This window comes from Apodemus sylvaticus, chromosome 15 (assembly GCF_947179515.1).
Source record: "Apodemus sylvaticus chromosome 15, mApoSyl1.1, whole genome shotgun sequence".
Classification (NCBI taxonomy): Eukaryota; Metazoa; Chordata; class Mammalia; order Rodentia; family Muridae; genus Apodemus; species Apodemus sylvaticus.
In genome coordinates this window covers 63,221,103-63,246,163 of record NC_067486.1, presented here as the reverse complement: position 1 = coordinate 63,246,163, position 25,061 = coordinate 63,221,103, and the positions used below count along the sequence as shown (strand labels likewise).

At 39.4% G+C, this 25,061-nt stretch overlaps 2 protein-coding genes across 6 annotated transcripts in view; one reads left to right on the top strand and one right to left on the bottom strand.

Moving 5' to 3' along the window:
- The window catches only part of Polq (DNA polymerase theta), a 144,597-nt gene extending 131,152 nt beyond the window's left edge, over positions 1-13,445 (top strand). For 3 of the 4 annotated variants that reach the window (XM_052158360.1, XM_052158359.1, XM_052158362.1), the window contains 6 exons: positions 2,603-2,787; positions 5,636-5,747; positions 7,398-7,522; positions 10,804-10,957; positions 12,010-12,125; positions 12,511-13,445. In XM_052158360.1, coding sequence (XP_052014320.1) covers positions 2,603-2,787; positions 5,636-5,747; positions 7,398-7,522; positions 10,804-10,957; positions 12,010-12,125; positions 12,511-12,624 — 806 coding nt within the window. In that variant the 3' untranslated portion in view covers positions 12,625-13,445. Of the gene's footprint in view, positions 1-2,602; positions 2,788-5,412; positions 5,553-5,635; positions 5,748-7,397; positions 7,523-10,803; positions 10,958-12,009; positions 12,126-12,510 lie in introns of those variants that run through there. The other variant, XR_007973505.1, reaches the window with a different exon arrangement.
- The window catches only part of Eaf2 (ELL associated factor 2), a 1,192,577-nt gene that overhangs the window by 541,812 nt on the left and 625,704 nt on the right, over positions 1-25,061 (bottom strand). The window lies entirely within an intron of this gene.

The window sequence follows — 25,061 nt, the reverse complement described above, 5'->3', positions numbered from 1 at the left end:
CTCTGCGGGTCCCACTGGTAATGACATGTCTTTCCTCACTTGCCTCCACTCTCCTGGAATAGCAGCTGGGGGTTCCTGTCTGATTTGTTTGCTCCTGTGGGTCTTGCTTTCTAATCATGTCTCCTGCTTCCTTTTGCATGAGAGGCTGCCAGGCAAACTTCATCCTTAAGTCCTACACTTGTTTGTCCTCGAAACATCTGGAAATTGTAACCCAACTCCTTAATCACCCTATGACTACTGTGCCCATTTCTCTTTCTCTTTTGCCAGTGGGTAGTCCAGGTAAATAAAATTGTTACAAGTTCTGTCAGAAATGTCTCTTCCATAATGAACTCACATTCTGATGAGGTAATTTTGCTGACAGCTTTGCTTGGTAAGTGTGAAGTATCAGCATACAAAGTCCAGTCTAACCCACGGAAGCCTCAGCGCTGTGTGAGTAAGGGGTTTTCCCAGTAAGGACAGAGCATGGCTAGATTTAAAAGCCATATTGTTCAATAGTAATTTAGTGTGAAACGTGCTCATGATTTGAAGTTTCCTACATTGTACAGTGTACATTTCCTACATTGCCACATTGTACAGATCTCCCAAGTTCCAGTATTTGAAAATTCTTACCAGATACTGCAGAGCACAGAGGCCTTTGACAAACCAGGTTCATCTTTTTAGAAGGATCACTTTGAAGGAAATACGTGTTTCTCACCCACATTAGTGGCAAAGGGATTTCTGCGTGTGTTCTGGCACTCATTTGATGCACAACTCCCTGCTGAATTCTTACTACTTCAGCTCACCTGCCTCATAGGCCCAAACCATAGTCTCCGTTTCCTCGGATCCGAGGGGACAGCCCATCCGGCAGGGTTTCTGGAGGTGCTAGCATTCAGAAACCACGGTTATTCATCCCGTCCCCTCCTGCCTCAGTGACAGCTCTTCATTGTCTGTTGTTTATTTCATTAAATAACTATTGCAGATTTGCCAGGATTTCCTTTGCAGGTATACATGTCTTCGGCTTTGTGGTCTCTTGACTTTTACCTGAGACTTATCATTCTGTATATTCTTCTGTGTTGGGATTTTCACCTAACATTTTAAATTAAAAGCTTGTGCTTATCAGTAAGAAATGGGAGTAGATGGACCTGGTGGTGCACACTTTCAATCCTAGTAGAGGCAGGCAGATCTGTGAGTTCTAGGCCAACTATAGCTACATAGTGAGTCCTTGTCTTAAAACAAAATAGGAAATGGGACTATAACCCAGTTTAACCTGTGTGTGCTCAGTTTGCACCATAGTCTATGAGTTTGTTTGCTGAGTCACAGATTTAAATCAGCCCAATTGTGTCAATGTCTGATTGTGGTTTAGTGGGCAGAAGGCTGCCCATTGCTTCCCAGGAGTAGCATCTGAGTTGCCTTGCACACTTACCTGAGTATGTTGAAAAGATTTCTGGATCCTGCCATTTTAAGTGAAGAAATGTATTTCTCGCTATAGGTTTAATTTCCAGTTCTCTTATTGTGAATGTAATTCAGCATTTTTGTTATATTTGAGGTTCTTCTGTCTTTTATTTCAGTGAACTTATGTATAAAGTCTGTTATGAATTTTTATCAATCACTCATCCTCTGTACTAGGAGTTAAAGTATCTTTTCCTACTTTGATCATAATATTTGTTTGTGTGTTGGAAGTCTTCTTATCAAGTTATTTGTAGTCCAACGAAGCTTATATTATTCCCTTAAGTACTTTTCCTCTCCTACTACTAACATGATATTTTCCACTGAATATCTTTGATATTGTTGAACCAAAGCACACTTAACATATACTTACTGAACACCAATGTGTCCATTACTTTTTTGTTCAACAACCATTTCTCTTTTTTAGAGATATTAAGTATATTTTATTATTTTCCTTTTTTATTTATTCTCTCATATATTACATCCCAACTGCTCTTTGCCCTCCCTCTCTTCCCCCAGTCTCTTCCCCCAAACTCCCCTTTCCTTCAGATCCATCCCCCTCCAACTCCCCTCAGAAAAGAGCAGGCTCCCAGGGATATCAACCAAGCACACCAGAAGGAGTTACAATTAGACCAGATATATATTCTATCATGTCTGGACGAGGCAACCCAATATGAGGAAAAGGGGTTGCAAAGGCAGGCAAGAGTCAGAGACACCTCCACTTTCACTGTTAGGAGTCCTGCAAGAATACCAGGCTATACAACCATAATATATATATGCAGAGGACCTAGGTCAGACATGACCTCCTGACCTCTGAGAGCCTACTTGAGTCCCAGTCGTCAACAGCCATCTCTTATGGGTATATTCTATGAAATGTTTTCTGTTATCCTATTGTGTATGAATTTTCTGTAGTATAAAGGGAAATTGAAGTCTCTTACTGTAAGGAGATGGAGAAGCTTGAAAGAACTGATGTAGATTGTGTGCCAGGTGCTGTGGGAATACTGAGCAAGGCACAGGAGAAAACTTATAAACCTAATGCAGAGAAACAACACTTATTGTACTTGAAGTAAGGTTTAACTTTGAACACATGGCCTTAAAGTTACAAAACTACATTCCTGTCCTCTTGCTTAATTGTCGTGTGGCGCTGTCCTAGCTTTTAAAGGAGTGTGCTTTTCAGGTGCTTTAATATTGGCTGCCGACTACTCTCAGCTGGAACTGAGGATCCTGGCTCACTTGTCTCGGGACCGTCGTCTCATTCAAGTCTTAAACACAGGAGCGGATGTGTTCAGGAGCATTGCTGCTGAGTGGAAGATGGTGGAGCCCGATGCTGTTGGTGACGATCTGAGGCAGCAGGCAAAGCAGGTGAGCCTGGGGGACAGCTTCATGGGGACGAGCGGGTTCATTACATGCTCACAACAGGTCAGCTGGGCAGTGGTTTCTCTCTGCAACATCAAGTCACATTTATTGGTCTCATGGTATTTATTAAACTAAGTTCTGTAGTGTCAAGAAAGGCCTGTGTATTTAAGTCTATGCTGTGGCTACTCACGGTGTCTGGTACTCAGTAGGTGTTTACCTGCAAGTGGCAGGGACAGTGTGGTAGTTGTTATACATGAGGAAGAATGAGTGGTTTAAATCTCTAATCTGTAAATGTCTTGACAGAAAGTTTTATATTTTCTTACCGCATCTACTAAAGTGTGTTGTATCGCAGGTAGTCTAATGGTTTTGAAAATAGAATTAGATTGTGATGGACGGTGGAGCTCTGAGCCACTCAGCAGCTGCCTTGCACTTTTGCGTTGGGTCTTTGTTAGTCACAGACATGGCAAAGGTCATGTTACTATTTACTTCCTGGCTAGATTACCAGCAACATTTCCTAACCACACACCCTGTGGGAAATCAGATGCCATTTTCCAGAGACCTGCTGTAGGTTCTCTTTCATCCCAGACTTAGCTGGTGGGAAATGTTTCCTCTCTCCAGTGCAGCTGAGCACCACCTGTCCCCACTGTTTGCAAAGCTAGCTCTGCTCTTTCTTTCCTGAATCTGCATTTAGCAAGAGTCAGACCCTTAGTAATCCAGGTAAAACTTTTCTGTAATTAACCCTCATGGCCCACTCTTGAGACCGGTGTCATTTGTATCCCTGTTTTATAGAAGAGGGAAGAGACACAAAGTTAGGGATTTGCTCACACAACTTTAAGTGGTGGAGTCAGGAGAAGTAGGGACATTAGTCAGTACATCTGACTTCTGAACCCAGTTTTCCAGGGGGAGGGATGCTGTCTGTATTCATCAGTGTTTGCCTGATTCAGCAGTGATCATGCTCACACAATGTCTGCTCTGTCTCCACATGCACCAAGTGATCTAATCCCCAAGTTTTGCTGAGATTTCAGACCACAATAAGCTATTGCAGATAAGCACACATGGAATCACAACAAAATATTTTTAAAAGATGGAAGGAAAAATAAAAGGAAGTTTAAAGTAAAAAAGCCCTTTCACATCCCAGGACACTGACAGGCAATGGAGGTGGTAGCAGGCAGTCTCCTGAATTCAAGGTCAGTCTGATCTGCATAGCAAGTCAGGCCAGCCAGAAAACTTCACAGTGAGATCCTATCTTAAAACAAAATTTTAAAATCCCACAAATATTTAAGAGAATGTAGTTCCTGTAGTGTGTCACATTAAAATTTTTAGGCTTTCGATAAGCATTTTGTCTGATAAGCAAATTATCCTTTTTGTTGTTGTTGTTTGGTTGGTTTTAGTTGTTTTGTTTTTTGTTTTGTTTTGTTTTGGGACAGGATCTCTGTATTGAACCGGCAGATCCAGTCACTCTGTAGATCTGCTGGCCTTGAATGCAGAGGTCTGCCTGCCTACTAAAGGCCACCACTTCCCAACAGGAAGATCTCTTTTAATATTTTATTTAACAGTCTCATAATACAAATCTTCATGTTTTAGATGAAAGCATTTATCTATAAAGAGGTCAGGTGGCTGCGGCAAGATCATGCGTGACTACAGGCAGGACCCCCTATTACCTACATAGCTTCCAGAATTTACTTCCAAGGTTTTTACTCTTAATACTTTTAAAAAGATTTATTTATTTATTTTATGTATATGAGCACACTGTCACTGATGTACCAGAGACAGGCATCCGATCCCATTACAGATGGCTGTGAGTCACCATGTGGTTTGTACTGGCTGGTTCTGTGTGTCAACTTGACACAGGCTGGAGTTATCCCAGAGAAAGGAGTTTCAGTTGGGGAAGTGCCTCCATGAGATCCAGCTGTGGGGCATTTTCTCAATTAGTGATCAAGGGGGGAGGGCCCCTTGTGGGTGGGGCCATCCCTGGACTGGTGCTCTTGGGTTCTATAAGAGAGCAGGCTGAGCAAGCCAGGGGAAGCAAGCCAGTAAGGAACATCCCTCCATGGCCTCTGCATCAGCTCCTGCTTCCTGACCTGCTTGAGTTCCAGTCCTGACTTCCTTTTGTGATGAACAGCAATGCAGAACTGTAAGCTGAATAAACCCTTTCCTCCCCAATTTGCTTCTTGGTCATGATGTTTGTGCAGGAATAGAAACCCTGACTAAGACATGGTTGCTGGATATTGAACTCATGACCTCTGGAAGAGCAGCCAGTGCTCTTAACCCCTGAGGCTGTATCACCTCTGCCTTCATCAGCAAATCCTACTGGCTTGTTTAACACTTAATCCAGATGAATTTTGCATTTGTGGGATGTTAAACTTTAGACAGCTCTAAGTTGAAGATATTTATTTCTAGAGAAGTTTCCCCTATTCTCAAACTGTTTGCTCCTGTCTTACCAATAGGCAAGGACAGGAATATATGCAAAACTTTCTTTGGAGACTTCTAGGCATTTCCTTAGCAGACACCACTGAGATGCTCTGGGGAATGAAGCCTGTTGTAACAGCTGGTGGGTAATTAAACACAGAAATCAGCCTCCCTATTTTGACCGCTCTCCTTCTCATTCATATTCACTCTTTATTGTTGCAGACACATGCAAAGCAGTGCTCACAGGCAGACCAGATGTTTGCAGGCTGCTGGCTGCTGGCTTCTGTGGGCCCAACCCATTAAAGCTGATCTAATCATTTCTTTGGTTCACTATGAAGTAAAAAGTTTACTTAATTAATAAGGTATTAATTGTAATGAACACTGTACTCTTAGGTTTTGAATGGTTATGACCTCCAAGTTTCTGAGCATAATGCCTCCCTTTCAGATTTGCTATGGAATTATCTATGGAATGGGAGCTAAGTCTTTAGGGGAGCAGATGGGCATTAAGGAAAATGACGCTGCGTGCTATATTGACTCTTTCAAGTCCAGATATAAAGGTAAGAAGTGTAAGCATCTTGTGCTACCCACCACATCAATAAAATTAATACTACAGAAATGATTTAAAATCTTTATTAATCAGAAGTTTTACCAGGAATTATTAAGGGCAAAGTAGCGTGCAGCTTACTGTCATTATTTATTAAGGGCAGCTTGTTTAAATAAAGGTAGAGTCAGATGTCAGCAGATGTAAGATAAGAACACTTGCTATCTGTGCTGGACACTGTGCCCATTTCCAAAATGTGGATGTTGACTTTTATTTTAGGTTTAGATAGCTTTAGATTGACAGTAAAACATTTGTGTTAGAAACTTAGAGTGACTGTTATTATAGAGCAGTTTACATACTTTAAATTATCTCTTCTTTTAAAAGCTTATCAAAATATAATTTATATATAGTTAAAGCCACTGTTTTCATATACATTTCTGTGAAGTTTGAAGGCTGTATGTAGTCATATATTCTGTGTTTCAGCCAAGACACAGAAGATGGAGGAGAGGGGAGGTTTTGGGGAGGGAAAGCTGCGGTTGGTACGTAATAGATGAGAGAAGAATAAATAAGAAAAGGGGCCAATCAACAGTCCCCTGAAAAAAGCCTGTGCTGATGAGAGGTTTGTATTGTTTTGTTTTTCTTTGCAAGAATGAAGCATAGTACTCAGAAAGCCATGTATAAAGCACCGTTGGAAGGAAAGGCAGAATGGATCTATGCAGAAGTGAGAGGCTCTGGAATGAAGCTACTGTACTCTGTAGATAACTCATATTTGAGACAGCTGTGGGCCTTGTAGAAATAACACTAAACAAGAGACCTAATCCATGTTGTCACAGAGCTTCAGTTCTATACTTGGAAGAGAGCTGCTGGTAGGAAGGAGAATGTATTTATTTCTTACCTTCTCAGGTCTTCCAAGCAAAGTGTCTACTCTAGTTTGTAGATTGACCCTGTCCTTGATGTGGAGGAGAAGGGGAAGGCATCTAGGGGTAGTAGTGTCCTCGGAGAGCCACAGGGGAGAGCCATGGAACCCTCAGTGGACGCTGCTCACTGATAGAGGATTGAACTTCCCATGACTGAACGCAGGCAGTTGAGGCTTAACTGGAGTTACTGTTGGATTGAGACACTTACTGTAGGTGCCTTTTATTTTTTTTAAATACCCAATGTTTCTGATTTTTTTTCCCTCAAATTTGAGTAAAAATTGCCTTAATTCTTGCAAAGATAGAAGACTTTGTTCAAAATAAGTAAAAGTGATTAGAATCACGGCATGTCTTCGGTAATAATGCAATGAGGATTTTCAGATGGCACCTACATTCTGCAAGCTATATATGTCTGTGTGTGGGTTTGAGGCTGTGCATATTCTGAGGCATTTTATAGAAATTTAAGAAGGAGTATGACAGAAAAATGGTGAGAGAAAAAGAGATGGTGGGAAGCCCACATTGAGGAGCACATGGACATGACACCTGTGGGTAAGGCCTTCAGGGGTTAGAATGGAGATGAGTACAGATGATCTAGTCATTGCAGTGTGTGACAGTAGGAGCGAGGGATGCTGTGAGAAGCAGGGACAAGAACAAAAGAAAACCAGGAGGCACTGTGGGGTTTGTTGTATAGAAACTGATGGACAATCTACACGGTAGATTGTGGTTATAATTGTTTTTGTATTTTCTTTTAGGGATTAATAATTTCATGAGGGACACCGTGAAGAACTGTAGAAGAAATGGCTTTGTTGAGACAATTTTGGGAAGACGAAGATATTTGCCAGGAATCAAAGATGACAATCCTTATCATAAAGCACATGTATGTTGACATTTTTCTGAGTTTTAACATTTCAATGACATTTAATATTCAATAAATACTGTAATGTTCCTTTAAGGAACTTTACATAATTGGATTTTCTGAATAAACAAAGTTGGCCATTGCTTTTATAAGGAACTGTTGGAGTGATGACTCTGTTTTAGGAAGAATAATATAAACATCTGGTCACTTAGTACTTCAGCGTGATACTAGTTTGGTGACTTGTTATAAGTAAGTACTTTTTTCCTGTGCTGGGGTTGAACGTTAGGTCATAGTGGTCTATGCAGGCAAGCATCCAATGCTGGAGCAGATTCCCATCTTCATCCCCTTCCGTCCTCCTTCCCTCCGACAACTTTGGAGAGAGCCTAAGTTGCCCAGGCTCACCCTGGGCACACAAAAACCTTAAAACACAGAAAAGCCTTAAAATCGGGATGCTCCTGCCTCAGCCTTCTGTATATCTAAGACTACAAACTGCACAACTCCACTGCTTTCCACTTCCTGGAAAAGGTATTAGTTATCCAGAGTTATTAACAGCGCTTCTTTAACATACTGTTATAGATTTGTGAAGACAGTTGCTTAATTATCAAAATTGTTTTTAAATTGTAGGAAGTCCTAAAAATATTAGTTATCTGCACATTTAAGCTGCTGCTATTGTCTGAATTCCCCAATTTTAATGTACTTTGTTCTGTCATTTCTTCATAATTTTGCATGCCAGTGTGTACTGTATAGCTTCTGTCTGGTATCCAAAGCTGTCAGGACACTGATGTGTGTTGGGCCTTAATAACTGCCTTCTTATCACATCTTCACTGTCCAGCCTCTATACAAAGCAGCTATTCAGGCTGGTTATCAACTAGCCACTGTAATTGTTCCTCATGAAAATGTAGATTAAATCTTAAATCATGGAAAAAACAAGCAATGTATAAAAGCATCCTTTCTATATACCTAGTTATTTAGTTGCAGGGAGGAGGTGTGCATTGGAACAGATCTTGAAGTCTATTCTAAGTTCAGAGTGCTGGAAACAAGCAAAAGATAATTGGCTCTTTTTAGAAGTTGTATGATTTTTATTGGAAGGACTCCCTGTGAGATCCTTCCTGTGAGCCATGAGAAAGATGTGCTTATCCTGTGTCAGAGTGGGAATACCCATCCTCACAGTGCACAACCCAAAGCCGTCCTGAGAGGGATTAGTATAACCCCAAATCCAAGCTAGTGTGGCAACATGATGCTATAGAGAGGCCACCAGGAATGACACAAATTCTCCACTTGCTTGTTTTTTTCACAAGTATCTTTCTAACAGAACATTTTAATTTTTATAGGCTTGTTATGAATCTTGTACTTAACAAGCTGCTGTGACTGCTATCTGTTCCCCAGCTTAGACTGCCAGTCCCACTGCCTCTGCTGTCTTATCTGGTTTTTTTTTTCTACCAACCGCCTCACAAGATTTAGTCTCTTAAGAACAAAAACAAAATCTCTTTTCCCTTTTGTATCTCCACTGTTGTCAAAGATAACAGGTTCTAGAGGTTAGGACATTCAGGAGCATGGTTCAGATATCTGCTGAATCTTGGTTGAGAGCCTTCTCCAAGAATCAAGACATGGTGGAGGTCTTACATGACGACCAAGCAATCATGTTAGCTAGGCTTTTTGTTTTCCTTGATTTTCTGTAAAAACAGACAGCACTTATACTGCCTCAACTCCTTGTCCTGGTTAATTTTTGCTGAGTGCCAGGCATTGCAAATGAAAGATCAAAGAAATAATTTGAGTTCTTCTGATGCTACTTTTATTCAGAGAGAGTTTATGTTGCTTTTTTCAAGAGACTAGAATGACCAGAAATATGGAATTACTTGAATGCTATTCCAGGTACAAAAGTGTTTTGAAGTAAGACTGTTAATGCCAGATTATTTTTCTTGTGTGTGTGTGTGTGTGTGTGTGTGTGTGTGTGTGTGTGTGTGTGTGTGTGTGTGTAAGTAAAATGTATGCATAGTATTGCTTTTTCTCTGAAACTTACGGTTGACCAGGTCTTTGTCTATTAGTTGGTTCCTGATCCCAGATATGTTTCCTCAAGATCTTGTGATCTTGTCAGCTTTCTATAATCTTCAGGTTGCTGCTTGTGGGATCTGTTGATTACTTCAAGAGAAAGAATGACTTCCAATTCCAAGACTATTTTTCTTGGTTCCTCCCTTTTTAAAAATTGCATAGATGATCATGTTGGTCTGTGGACATGCCTGTAGATATTGTCTTGGTTGTTAATTGATATAGGGAGACCTAGCCCACTGAGGGTGTCACCATCCTCTAGGCAGAGAGGGTCCTGAACAGACAGGAGAAAACAGGATGAAAGCAAGCAAATGAAGATCCATACATTTATTTTTTTCTCTGATGTTGACTGTTCTCTAAGTTCCTGCCTTGACTCACTCTCAATGATACACTGTAGCTGGAATTATAATCTACACAGAGGTATATGGTATCACTTTCAGGTGGCACTCTGAAATCCAGTCACTCTTATGAGTGCACAGTAGTTTCATCAGCAGTTTATCTCTTCAGCAGACGTTGAACATTCTTTAGATGCTATTATCTTCAGAGAAACTCTCCAGTTATATTGACTGCCTTTCTTAAAAGATACTCTTGCCATCTTATGAGTCATTTTGAGGCACCAGAACTAGTGTTTATGAGCAGGTGGCACCTGGATATTAAACCAGTTGGCTGTTGGATGATCCCGGCAGCAGTTATTTCAGGAACACTCTAATTTAATACTTGGAGATATAGGATCTACATTTTCTCGAACAGCTAATGATTATTTTCTGCCACCCATGAAAAATCTTGTCAGAGGACTTCAGACCCGTTGGCTAAACTTGTGTGGGACCAAGGAACCACTGATATGGAAAATGTCCAACCTGTGCCACAAAGAATACTCCTATGTCTACTTAGAATTAGCAGCATTCTTAAGAATAAATCTTTAGAGTAAAGTTTGTAACTTCTACCCTCAGTGTTGTAGCTGTTATATATAATAAAACAAATTTGATCTACAGATACATTTTAAGTTCAGATAGCTAAAGGATCCTTAACTGAGAGTTGAAGATTTTTTAAACCAAATCAATCCAATCTTATGCTTAGCCTAGCCTCATGTGGGTAGGGCTGAAGATTGTTTTTAGTAGGATGCCGCCTACTTGCTGATGTCCTGGGTCACATTTCAAACTTCTGGCTGAAGCTATGACCACTGATCTGTGGGTACCAAGGGCAAATTGAGACCATCTTGAGACCTATCATTAAGCACCTGTAATTGCCATTTCTAGGCTGAACGTCAGGCCATCAACACCACAGTTCAAGGATCAGCTGCTGATATAGTCAAAATAGCCACAGTTAATATTCAGAAGCAGTTGGAGACCTTCCATTCATCCTTCAAATCCCACGGTCATCGGGAAAGTATGCTCCAGAATGACCGAACAGGTCTGTCTATCAGTGAGGTACTTGGTAGCTCTAACATGGTGAAAATGATTGCATCTGAAAGGTGGGTGTGGGTAGGGCATAGTTTATGTTTTTCATTTCTAAGAATCCTCAAATATTTTGGTACCAGATATCTTTATACTCTTGGAAATTATTAATGATGCCAAAGAATTATTATTTATATAGATTATATATGCTATAGTTACCACAATGGAAATTAAAGAATTTTTTTAGGCTTGGTTTAACACTTTAAGACAATAAAAGTAAACCTTTCAAAAAAAGAGGGAACTGAAGAAATGGATCAAAGGTTAAGAGTGCATGCTGCTCTTGCACAGGGCTTTGATTCAGTTCCTAGCACCCGCATCAGAAGGCTCACAGTGACTTGTAACTCCAGCTTCAAGGGATCCAACACCTCTGACCTCCTTAGGTACCTGTACCCACATACACACACCCACACCTGTACACACATAAGCACACCATATTTTAACATAAGCAACATATTTTTTATGAATGTAAATCTTTTTGGAACAGAAGAAAATTAGTCCTGAGTTACTTTATTTTGTATTTCTTTTAAGTCTCTTTGAGATCTGACTTATAGAAAGATGGATTCCTGATTCTGCGCCATTTTGTATCGTATATCTGTTAATCTGTGAGAGCTGATTAAAAAGCCACTCCCAGCAGAGCCATCTGTAGTGCTGTTATGAGTTTGACTTGCTCATGCAGGGATCCTCTGTGGCCCATGCAGTGGCTGTACCTGGACTAGTGCTGGGGCTCCATGCCTCTCAGGGTAAAAGCTGCTTAGAGAAGCAGGTTAGAGAAGTTTTAGAGTGCGCTTTTCATATCTTGTTTACTTCCTTCTTTCTGCAACGAAGCTATTGGGGATTTGAGTTTGCCTGCTAGGCAGCAGCCAGTATTTTCTTAATAGTTCCAAGACCTGTGTGTTTTAAAATATTAGTTAAAATTTCAAGTTTCTCAAAATTCCTTAAGAAGAAAACAAACTCTACTTTCCTCTAGTTTGCTGACATGCTGCTCAGTTTTGCTTTTTCTTGGAGCAGGATTGTTGCCAAAGAGAAAACTTAAAGGAATGTTTTGTCCTATGAGAGGAGGATTCTTCATCCTTCAACTTCATGATGAGCTTTTATATGAAGTCGCAGAAGAGGATGTTGTTCAGGTATTTTTCAGTGTATTATGTAGGCATTAGATGGTGGGGGTCAGAATGACTGGTTCTTTGCCATGCACGATGTGTTGGACCCTCTCTAGCACAGGCTGGCTGTGTAAATGTTGAATCCCTATAGAGAGAAAAGCTAAGCACGCCCAATTTCATACTAAAAATAAGGGGATTCTTGATGCAGACATGCTTGTCTGAGGTCTTGCCCTGAGGGTTTCCAAGTTCTGACCTCATCAGTGCAGGGCAGTCTGAATGCCTGGCTCATTTCTGATTGTGTTTAAACAACACTGAATGCAGAGCTCCAGTCTGGTTTATCTTTCTCTGTGTGTGATCTGGGGAGCTTCCTTTGATTGGAAGGAGTTTATTAACCTCTTTTCTTTATTTGTAGGTAGCTCAGATTGTGAAGAATGAAATGGAATGTGCTGTAAAACTTTCTGTGAAGCTGAAAGTCAAAGTGAAAATAGGTGCCAGCTGGGGAGAGCTGAAGGACTTCGATGTGTGATGGCGCAGTTAGCCAGGTCCCCAGAGCAGCCTGGCACAGACGGTTACTGAGAAAGCATAGAGTCTGCCCTTTACCTGCTCTCCAGCACGATGCACTTACATGAGCATCTCTCGGATTTCTCATGTGTACCTCGGTCCAGTCCCTGTAGTGTCACAAGGTCTTGAGGGGAGATTTACTAGTTATCCTCACTCTCAAAGAGTATCTATGAATTTGCCTTTCATAATTTATTGGAGCGCTAAACAGTCTCAGAATGAATGCTTGAAAAATGCACTTAGCACTTTGGGTCCTCAACTGTGTATAACGTGAAGGAGTGTGGAGCTGCAGCCTCAGGGCCATTTTTATTCCTGTCAAGGACTCTGGCACTCATGATGTAATCCCCCAAGACCCATGAGCAGTGCGCAGTTCCAGTCATTAAAGTTATTCAGTGTGTGTGATCTTTTCCTACATTAAAAACTTCTGAAGTAGAATTTTAAAATCTCAAATAGAAATTCTATAAGATAGTAAGATGTGTGAATGAAATCTAGAAATGAATTGTCATGAACTATTGCTGCTGCTTGTTCTTTTCCAAGCCATTCTAAAAAGGAAGGATTTGGAATACTCTTAAAATGAGCTGTTCCCCATAAGAAGTGTCTGTCAGCTTAGACATTGATTGTACTTGAACCTAACATTGCCAAGCCAGGAAAACACCCCTTTGCTAGCCCCTCAGTGCCTCTGTCTGTATTTGTGGTATGGAGAGAATTCCCAGGCTCAAAACATTGGATTTCTTTACTTACAACTAATATATCCGTTTGCTGTTCAAATAAATTTATGAGAAACTTATATTAATGCTTTTAATTTTTTAACATCTATTTGGTCTGAGTATCAGAAACCTTTGTCCTTTATGAGAAGGTGTGTGTGTGTGTGTGTGTGTGTGTGTGTGTGTGTGTGTTAATCATGATGAGAAGAGATACCTGCTTCATCAGATATAGTTAGATGGATGGGAGGGGAAGGGGACAAAAGATGGTCCCAAACTCTCAGTCCTGACTCCTCCATTCTTAAATGATGAGTTTATAGACTTAAGCTGCCACCCTCTGCTTCATTATTCCTTGGGGAATTATATACACATATACACATATATGTACACACACACACAGACACACACACACACACACACACACACACACACACACACACACACATATATATATATATATATATATATATATATATATGTATTCATTTATACTGTTTCTCAAGAAGAAAATCTGTACTACTCTCATTTTCCTAGTGGGTTGAAGCCTGGTGAATCTGATTCTCCCTCCATACCCTCCTTAACAGCCCCCCACCAGACCTTTGCTTCAAATTCTAGACTGGGACTAATGTGTATATCCCATGTGCCAGCCCAGCCCACTGTGTCCACCTGACTTTATACCACCTAAGCCACCCTTCAAACTCAATAAAGCCCACATACCAGCCTTATATGCCCTTATGACTAGATCTCATAATAAAGTACAAATCTGAGAGACCAAGAAAGTATTCCCACCCCAAATGCACTAGTCTTAAAGAATTCAAGACATTTAAAGAAAAAACAACTCAGCAACCTCAAAGAATGAGCTAAAGAGAAAAATGCCTGACATATTCAAGAAAACACTAAGATAAGTTTGATTAAAATGACAAAGATAACCCAGGATTTGAAAGCTGAATTAACTCAGCAACCTGCAGAAGCTTCTCTAACATCAGACCTCATATTGGGATACAAAACAAGTCTGCAAAAATTCAGTAGACTGAAATAAGTCATTGTACTCTATCTGGCCACAATACAATTAAAATTAAAATCAACATCAAACAAACTGGTAGCCACGCAAACTGCTAAATGGTGAGTGGGGAAAAGAACAATGTCAATTATTTTTTTAAAAAAATCCTAGAATTAAATGAAAATATAGCAAAACCCCTGGACACATGAACAGCATTCTTACAAGAGAAATGTATAGGTGTAAGTGGCTATATTAAAAGCTCAGAAGGAGGGGCTGGAGAGATGGCTCAGTGGTTAAGAGCACTGAGTGTTCTTCTAGAGTTCCTAGTTCAATTCCCAGCAACCACATGGTGGCTCATAACCATCTGTAATGGTGTCTGATGCCCTATTCTGGTGTGTCTGAAGACAGTGATAGTGTACTTACATAAAACAAATCTTTAAAAAAAAAAAAACTCAGAGCACGAATAACTTAATAATGTAATTAAATTTGGAAAGGCAGGAACAAGCCAAGCCAAAAAACTCAGCAGACAGCATGAAATTTAAAAAAAAAAAAAAGGCAGAAATTGATGAACTGGAATTAAGATAATATAAAGAATTAACAAATCTAATATCAGATTTTTTGAGAAGAAAAACAAGACTGACAGATGGTTTCCCCAACTGAAAGGAAGAGAACAGCTAACCTAAATGAACAGAATAAAAAAGTGAACAGGGAAATATCTCAACAGGCATCAAAGAATACTTGAAAATCCTGTACTTCAACAAGGTGGAAAATTTAAAGGAAATGGAAAAGTTTCTAGAGTCAATCAAATCACCAAAATTAAACCAAGAACACACCCACAACTTAAACAGACTTATAACAAAAAATTAAACCAGCGATATAAAGCCTTCCAACTAAAGCAGATCCACGCCATTTGATTCATAGCATAACTCTACCAGACTGTCAAAGAGTCAACCCTTCTTAAATTATAAGGGGGAAAGGGGGAATATCCCCAAGTTCTGTCTATAAAGCCAACATTAATACCAAAACCAGGCAAAGATAACAACAACAAGAAAAAAAAGAAAACTACAGGCCAATATCCCTGATAAACATAGAATCAAAATTTCTCAATAAAAATATTCACAAAGCAAATAGATTATCTACCATGACCAATTTGGCATTATGAGTAGTTCAACACACATGTCAATAAATGTAATAAATCACATAAATGAACTTAAAAGACAATCATCTCAATAGATTCTAAGAAAATTTTTGACAAAATCCAAAGTACTTTCATGTCAAAAGTCTAGAGAGAGTAGTACTAGAGGTGATATATCTCAACATAATCAAGCTATATATGTGGAACTCACAGCCAATGTTATCTTAAAGAGAAAAACTTGAGGCAATCCATTGCAATTAGGAACAAGACAGGGCTTCCATTTGTCCCCATTCCTTTTCAATATTGTACTTGAAGCACTAGCTGGAATGATAAGACAAGAAGAGACTAAAGGGATACAATTGGAAGAGAGACACCCCCCTTTTTTAGATGACATAATATTACACTTAAGATATCTAAAAAATTCTACCAGAAAAATTCTAGAAAATGGCAACAGTTTCAGAAAGTATCAAGATACAGAAACGTATAAAGATCAATAGCTTTTATATACACCAAGGACAAATGTACAGTGAAATATCACAGACATGCTTGCATTCGTAATAACCTCAGGAAAATAAAATACCTAGGAATAAACCTAAGGTAGAGAAGGACTTTACAATGAAAACTTAAACCTCTGAAGAAATAAAGACAATAGAAAATGGAAAGATGTCATAGATTGGTAGACTTATTATGAAAATGACCACTCTATCAAAATCATTTACAGATTCCATACAATCTCAAATTCCTCATCTCAATCTTCACAGAAATAGGAAAAAAAAAAAAAACTATCCTAAAATTTATATGGACCCACCAAAGAGCCTGAATAGCCAAAACAATCCTGAACAAAAGTAACAACACTGGTGAGGCTACCATTCCAGACCTCCCTATATAGCATAGCCACACCAATAAAAAAATGATATAGTCCTGAGCAAACCAGGCTTGCAGTCCAATAGAACAAAATAGAAGACCCAAACATGAATACAACTAGCTATAGCTGATAGTGAAGTGGAAACTTCTGGTTTCTTTGGCAATTCAGTTATGTCAAATGATGTTTTGCTGAAGTAGACATGTAAAAGAATGTTGCACTGAAGCAGACACAAGTGAAAGGATATGTGAAGTTTAGAAAGAATATAAGTATGACCCCAGACAGTCAGAGCTCAAGCAGTGTTTGCCTTGCTCCTCCTTGCTAGTCTTTGCTGATAACACACATGTACTAGTTTACCTTACATTGATTTATTGAGCTTCACTTGTGGTGACATCATAGGGAGAAACTCAACCAAGAATGTCTTGTGTGTTCCTGTGACTTCTTGCCTCTTCTGCAGAGGACTTGGGCCAGTTGGCGAGCCTCCAGGTTTCTTATGGATTGCACTGACCTTGTGAATATGTGTGTGGTGTCTGCTGGACTGTAGTTGCTAAAGTGTGTTTGGTGTTTGCTAGTAGATTGGACTGAGAAAAAAAGATTGGAATTACCCCCCAAAGAACTATTTCTAAACAGGTCCACTTCCCTGTGTCCTAAAACCTTTCTTTTCCACTACCTTTTGTGGGTTGGTGGGCTAGAGGGAGGTTAAACCCTTATTATAGTAGGCTGTAAAAAATTGATGCCTTCAAGCTAATATTTGCCAAAGACACACAAACACACACACACAAAAAAGAAACAAAAAAACAAAAAACAAAAACAAAACAAGAAAAACATACACTGGAGAAAATACAGCATCTTTAACAAATGGTGCTGAGGGAACTAGAAGTCCACATGTAGAAGAATGAAACTAGATGCATATTTCTCATTTCACACAAAAACTAACTCAAACAGATCAAAGATCTCAGTATAAAGCCGGAAACAATGACAGTGTTAGAAGACACCATAGCCAGCACCTTTAAGATATGGAAAAGACTTTCTGAGTAGGAATCGATTTGCCAAAGAATAAAGGCCAACAATTTACAAGTAGGACTTCATAAAACAAAAAGGCTTCTACATTGCTAAAGAAACAACAAGGTGAAGAAAACACCTACAAAATGAAAGAAAATCTTTGTCAGCTAAATATCTGACAGGATTCTTGGGCTTGTGATCTGAACAGAGTTCTCAAAAGATGGAACGAAAATGGCTAAGAAATAACTTTTAAAGTGCTCATCATTACTAACAATTAGAGAAATGTAAATTAAAACAACTTTGAGATTTACCCTAATCAGAATGGCAGAGATCAGCAAAACAACTGACAACAAATACTGAGGAGTAGGGAACCCTCATTCACTGTTGGTGGGATTACAGACTGGTCCAGCCACGCTGGAGATCAGTGTGGAGAATCCTCAGAATGCTAAACACAAATCTACCACATGAGCTAGCTACACCACTCCTTGGCATGCACCCAAATGGCTTGGCATCCTATGCCACAGATACTTGCTCAGCTGTGTTCACTACTATTCTATTCACAGAATAGTTGGGAGATGGAAACAACCTAAATGTCCTTCAACTACTCACTAGATAGTGCAAATGTGGTAATGTCCACTACAGAATACCATGTAGCTGTAAATAAAAGTGAAATCATGACGTTTGCAAGAGAATAGATAGTACTAAAAAAGATTACATTAAATGAAGTAATCCACTTTTGTAAAAACAAACATCACATGTTCTCATTTATTTGTGGTTTCTAATTCAAATCATCAGATGTGAATGCATAACCTGAATTAGCCACAGAAGCCAAGGAAGTAGAGGGACCATTTTGTGTGTGGGGTGATAAGGAATAAAGTAATTTGAACAGAGAAATGTGAAAAACAAGGAGGTATGGTTAAGTGGAGAGGGAAGGGGGGAAAATAACATTCTGAAATTTCTGGAAAAGTCATATGGAATATTATCTATTTACCTAAAGTTACATATAATACGTATAGTCTATGTATATATACATACTTTAAAATGAAAATTTCCCATTTTAGCTGGCAATTCATTGATTTTTGGCATATAGAATTATATATATGCCAAATTTAGATAATGAATTTCCTGAGAAATCACAAGCAATTTTACAGACACACACACACACACACACTTTAAGAATAAAATACTGAAGGAATAAAAGATCTCTGAAGCAAAAATTACCAAACCCTGAAGAAAGAAGCTGAAGATACTAAAAGGCAGAAAATATTCCACATCCTTTGGTTGAAAGAATTAATAGTTCTATTAGCAAAAGCAATCTATGACTTCAGTGTAGGCCTCCAATGACACCAATTAGAAAACTCACCTAAAAATACAAAGACCTTAAAGAGCCAAAGCAGCCTCAAATCATAAATCTAAAACTGTAATGAGTAAGGTTCTCTTCCCAGGGAAGTGATGAGTACAGAGACTCATCCTGCTCATCGTAAATGAAGGTTGAGTGCTCATCCCTAAACCACCCCCACTACGTGTCAGGGAACATTTGGTGGAGGAGAAGGAAAGACAAGAGTCAGCAGAAATGGAGAAAAACTGTAGTGTCTGTCACCTTCTGGACAAGACACAGCATTGTGATCCTAAACTCACAGCAGTGGTAGATGCCTACACTGGAGCTGCACAAGGACGGGCCCACCAACATGTTTGGATGAAAGATGGACTTGGGGCTCTACCCATCAGTATGGAAATATCTGCTACTGATAGATTCAGAGAGAGAGAGCCATTGCCCTCAGTTGTGTACCCAACTGTTGACTCCACCAGGTTCCAAAGAGTAAATCCAATCCAGCGCCACACAGATGGCCCTGCTTAAATTAAGTGTGTCACAAAATAAAGTGAAAGTCATGAATTGAAAAGGGGGTAGTAGGGAAGGGGGCGGGAACATTCATCTTAGTGATGATGAAGTGGTAACAAGCTGTGATGTAGAGAGTAACCATAAAACATCACATACATGTGTGAAATTGTCAAAGAGCAAATGAATCAAAGAAAAAAGTCCAAATCTAGAATTATCATACCTGATTTCAAGACACACTGAAGAGCTACAGTAACCAAAACAGTCTGGTACCAACTTAAAAGCAGAAACACAAGCTGAGGGAGTAGAATAGGAAAACAAAGCAAATCCATGTACCTATAGACAATTTTTGACAAAACAACACTGTGGAAAAGAGCCTCATTATTACATTCTACCCTGCTAAGTGGGTGTCTACAAACAGAATACTGAAACTTCACACCTATGGCACAGTGAGTATAAAAATCAACCACAGATTCAAGAGCTTAAGACCTATATGATATATGAAGAAAATGGGGAACCGAAGGATATAGTAGAGGCCGTGACTTTCTGAATAGGACCCCAAACATGACACACAAACTAAAAATTGACCAGTGTGATTGCATTAAACTGAAAAGATGCACAACAAAGCAAGCTATAGGTGGAGTGACATTCACGAGCTCTTCATCTGTGAGACGTTTAATGCTTAGAATATAAGAACTGAAAACCATCATCCTAATTTAAAGATGGGCAAATGAACTAAAAACAGACATTTCAATAAAGAAAAGTAAATGGTCCACTAGTATATAAATGTTCAATGTTATTAGACATCATGGAAATGAAAATGAAAATCACAGTGAGGTCCCAGCTTATACCAGCTACAAATAGTTGTTATAAAAATAAATCCAAACAACAAATATGCAGGTATGGATCCAGATGGAAAAGAATGCACACATTTAGTAAGAGTGTGCATTTTTGTAGCTACATTGAAAAACAGAATGATTCTTCAAAAACTTGAAACTGGAACTGCTATGTATCCAGTTATCTTTGGGTACATATCCAAAGGGTATGGAAAAGGATTGCTGTATACCCAACCTCTACTGCAGGTTTCACTATAGCTGAGAGAATGACCTTAGGTAACCATCAACAGATTAATAGACACACACACACTCACTCACACACATACACACACACACACATACACATACACACATGTGCACATGCATACACACATGCACACACACACCATGGAGTCTTATTGAGCTTTAAAAATTTAAATTCTCTCTATTGCAAAATAGAACTGGAGGGCTTGGGGTAAGGACAACAGAAAGCCAGACACAGAAAGATGAGTGTTACAAGCTTTCCTTCATTTGTGGAAATTTGAAATCAAAGAACTGGCCTAAAAGGAGACCAGTGAATACTAGGGATTAGCAAAGTGATCAGGGAAGTGGGGAGCAAGGGTATAGAAGTGGGGCTAGATAAAGCAACGCAGTGTCTATGTGTGGGGACCAGTGAGTCCCATTATATACAGTTAATGTGTTAAACGTGTGTGTATATTCGTAAAATAATGATAATCTTGCAAAAATAAGCTATTTAATTTCTAGTTATGAAGAGAAACTCAATAATAGACAAATGACCTGTACTAAAGATATGCATTCTATTTTTTGATATTTGAGCCTAAGTTTTTGTCCTTACTCCATTTCTAATCTACATCAGGATAATCTGAGAAGAAAGGCTAGAGACTACCTTTGTTGGTTCCTTGACAAATTTCAAACCACTTACACCCCTTTGGCAAACACCTATACACCTATACACAGATGACTTCTAGCTTTTATTCTCAAGTTGTCTGTTCTCCAGAAAAGGCTTCATTCATGTTAGTAATAAAAGATTACACATCCTCTTCGAGTCTGTGATACCATCAGTCCTAGTATCAAAAATCAAATATTGTAGGGAGAGTGGAGAGGCTCAGCCCCCTTCTTCAGGAGCCCTGTGGCACAACTATGTCCCCAAATGGTCAAAATTTACAGAAAGTTATAGATAAGGAACTAAAAATCTAATTAGACACAAATTACTTATAATTTAGAAATTCTATTCCAAATAAGATGTCATTTTCATGTTTCCTCTCATTATGAAGTAAAAAGATGAAAGTATGGGAGTAGGTCAGGACAGAACAGTGCCAGAAACTGTTGCTAAGCATTACCGAGGGAAACATCAGCAAAACTGGAAACAGCTAATAAGAGGCTGGAACAGACAGGCCCCAATTCTACAACCACACTCTCCTGGTTCAATGCTTTCTTTTTTATAGTGTCAAAAGCTAGAAAAAAAATCTCAACGTTTACTTGCTACTAGTAAAATGATCAAGCATAGCATATTAACCTCATAATATAATGCACACATGTTAAAAATTATAACTGATAGTTTTTGGTAGGGATACAGCCCCTGAGAGGCTCCCTAGGCTCCAGTACAAAGTTCTACACTTGCACACACAGGTGAACTCAGTGCATTTAAAAGACAGTGCATTCACGACTGTAACTTCAGAGTGAGCGGTATCTAATGTCCTCTTCTGCCTTTTGCAGATATGAGGCACACATGTAGTACACAGACATATATACTGGACAGACATGAAATAATTTTAAAAAATGTTAGGCAGAAGGAGGCAGGAGCAGGAGGATCACAGTTTTCTGACTGGCTTGGGATAACTGAGACCTTGTCTCAAAACATGAAACAAAACTAAAACAAAACCCTCAAGAAGTTGAGAAGGAAAAATGATGGTGGTGAGAGAGGAGGAACTGGAGAGGAGGGAATTAGGGCAGATTTGATAAGAACACAGTATATGAATGTATGAAATTCTCAAATAATAACAATTATATGAACTATCCCCCAAAATTGAGAAAATAGCACTAAGTACAAAAGGCAGGTGGAGGGGGCAGGATGGAAGAAGAGAGGAAAGGAGGGAGGCAGGGAGATCACAAGATACAGACACACAAACATGTTGCATCTCTGAGATGTTTGGATGGAAACAGCAAACCAGCAACATTTACTTTGTCTAAACTCATGATGATGCAGTTAGAATTATGCGTCTGTGGCTTACTTTCCTGTTGCTGTGATAAAATACCATGACTATGGACAACTTGAGAAGAGAACATTTGTTCTTGGCTCCTGTTTCCACAGTGATGAATCCATGAGAGTAGAGTAGCGGCCTGCAGCAATCAGCAGACTTGGTGGCAGGAACGGGAAGCAGAGAGCTCACAGCTTGAACTACAAGTATAATTCAGAACAAACAGGAAGTCAACAAGGCTTTTTAATTTCAAAGTCTGCTCCTAGTGATTTGCTTCCTTCAGCAAGGCTGAGCTACCCAATCCTCCCTGAACCTACCTGCTGGAGACCAACTGTTCAAGCCTGAGACTTTGGGGGACATTTCATATTCAAACCACAAATCTCACTTCCTGGTCCAAACAGACTCATGGCCATACCATAATGAAAAATGCATGAATATTTCTATGGTTTTTCAGTTTTGATACAGTTTACCAGTGCAAGGTCTCTTCTGAGACGCAAGGCAATTTATTAATGGTAACCCCTTACAGAAAAAGCAGATTACATACCTGCAACACATGGTGGCACAGAATATACAGTGTTATTCCAACAGGGAGGAATGTGGGGTTCAGTGAGGAGGTGCGGGAGTAAAGCAAGCCTGGAACCCAGCAGTTCAAACAAATGGATGATAGACGCTGCAACTCCATGTTCTTTCACATCTTTCTTCTGGGATGGATCCACTCACTGTGTGACATTCTCCTTGGCAGATATGCCACAGCTTTGGCATTTCCACTGTTCTGGGGTCTCCATGGCAAGCCAGGCTTCACTTTCAACCCTGCCCTCTGAGAGTCTCAAGCAGGGACCACCCTGCCTATGCTGCCTGCCACAGTGGCTCTTTCACATCATGGAGGAAGATCCATGAACACTCTATACTTGCAGCTTCCTCGCTTGTAAGGCCAGTGACACGTGATCTACACTGCCAAGTCCACTGTCAGTTTGGGCTCTCCAAAGGGATGGACCCTCCACCCCTTGAATCACATTAGTGGCAATGATTTTATTCAGTTGTTTTGAGGATCAGAAAATGTCTAACTTTTCTGAAAGAAGTAAGGAAAGATATGAAAGCAAAATACTGAGGAAAATAAAACCCTGAAATACTGGAAATGGAAATTCCAATAAACCAAATAAGAAGCTCCCTGGAAACTCTTACCAGCAGGATGGGTTAAGAAAAGGGCAGATTATGTTAGAGCTGAACAACAATATAGAGGAATACTTAGTGATCAGTATATCTTATTAAGATACAAACATTCGGGGCCGGAGAGACGGCTCAGCAGTTAACAGTGCTCTTCCAAAGGTCCTGAGTTCAGTTCCCAGCAACCACGTGGTGGCTCACAACCATCTATAATGGGATCTGATGGCCTCTTCTAGTGTGTCTGAAGAGAGTGACAGTGTAGTCATATACATTAAATAAATGAATATTAAAAAAAACAAAAAGTTTCAAAAAAAGATACAGACATTTGAGATCTATGGGACATCAAGAAGAGAACATGTGAACTATGGGGTTAGAAAGAGAAGGATTTCATGTTAAAGGCAGAGAAACTCCTTTCTCTTTCCAAAAGATCTATTTTTTTTATTATGTCTCTGGGTCTATCTGTGAACACTTGTATGTCACAGCGGGGGTGCTCAGAGCCTGGACACATGGGATTCCCTTAATGCTGAAGTTTCAGGTGGTTGTGAGTCACCTGAAGTTGGGTGCTGAGAATCCAACTAGGATCATCTGGAAGAGATCTTAACTAGTGAGCCACCTCTCCAGCCCTTTTCAATAAAATAAACATTTCAAAATCTAGGTCAAAAGATATCCATTAAGGGGAAAAGGGGCAGGCAACAATCAGTCAAGATCAGAAAATAACCTACCACGAAATTTTCTCAAAACAGTAAGTATACAGACAAAGAAAGGACACTGAAAGCTACAAGAGAGACACACCATGTCACATATACAGCAAGTCCATCGGAATCACAGCTGACTTTTCAACAGAAACTGTACAATCCAGGAGGGCCTGGAAATGACTTAAACTATGAAAGACTACAACTGCCAATCAAAGCCACTGTACTGAGCAGAATTATCTATCACAATAAAAGAAGAGAAACTTTCTTCAATAAACACAGGTCAAAAGAATTCATAACTGCTAAGGCAGTTCAAGCAAATTAAATAAGCTAGTCCTTCAGACATAAATACAACATAGTTGCATCTAATTTCATAAAACAAATACAACCAGAGGCAAAGATGCAGATTAACCCCAACACAGTAATAGTGAGTGACTTTAGGACACTACTCTCAATAATAGACAGGTCAGCTACACCAGCAGTTCTCAAGCTGTGGATTGTGAGCTTTTGTAGGTTGCATATTAAAAATTCTGCATATCAGAGATTTACATTACAACTCATAACTATTAAACTTATGGTTACAGAGTAGCAACAAAATATTTGGGGGTTGGGGGTCACCACAATAAGAAGAACTGTATTAAATTGGTTGCGATATTAGGAAGGTTGAGAACCATTGTGTTCGGCAAAAACAGAAATAACTGAGTTAAATGACTAAGTATCAAATGGACCTAACAGACATGTAGAACACAATTTCCAAACACAGACGAAAACACATTCTTCTCAGCAGCTCTAAAATAGATGATCTATTATGATAAAGAGCGAGTCTTGATATAAGGTGGATGAAGATGCCCAAAACTATACATTGGAGAAAAAGACAGCCTCTTCAACAAATGGTGCTGGCAAATTGAATGTCCACATGCAGAAGAATAAAATTAAATCCAAAACTGTCATCTTGTATAAAAGTCATTTCTTGGGGCT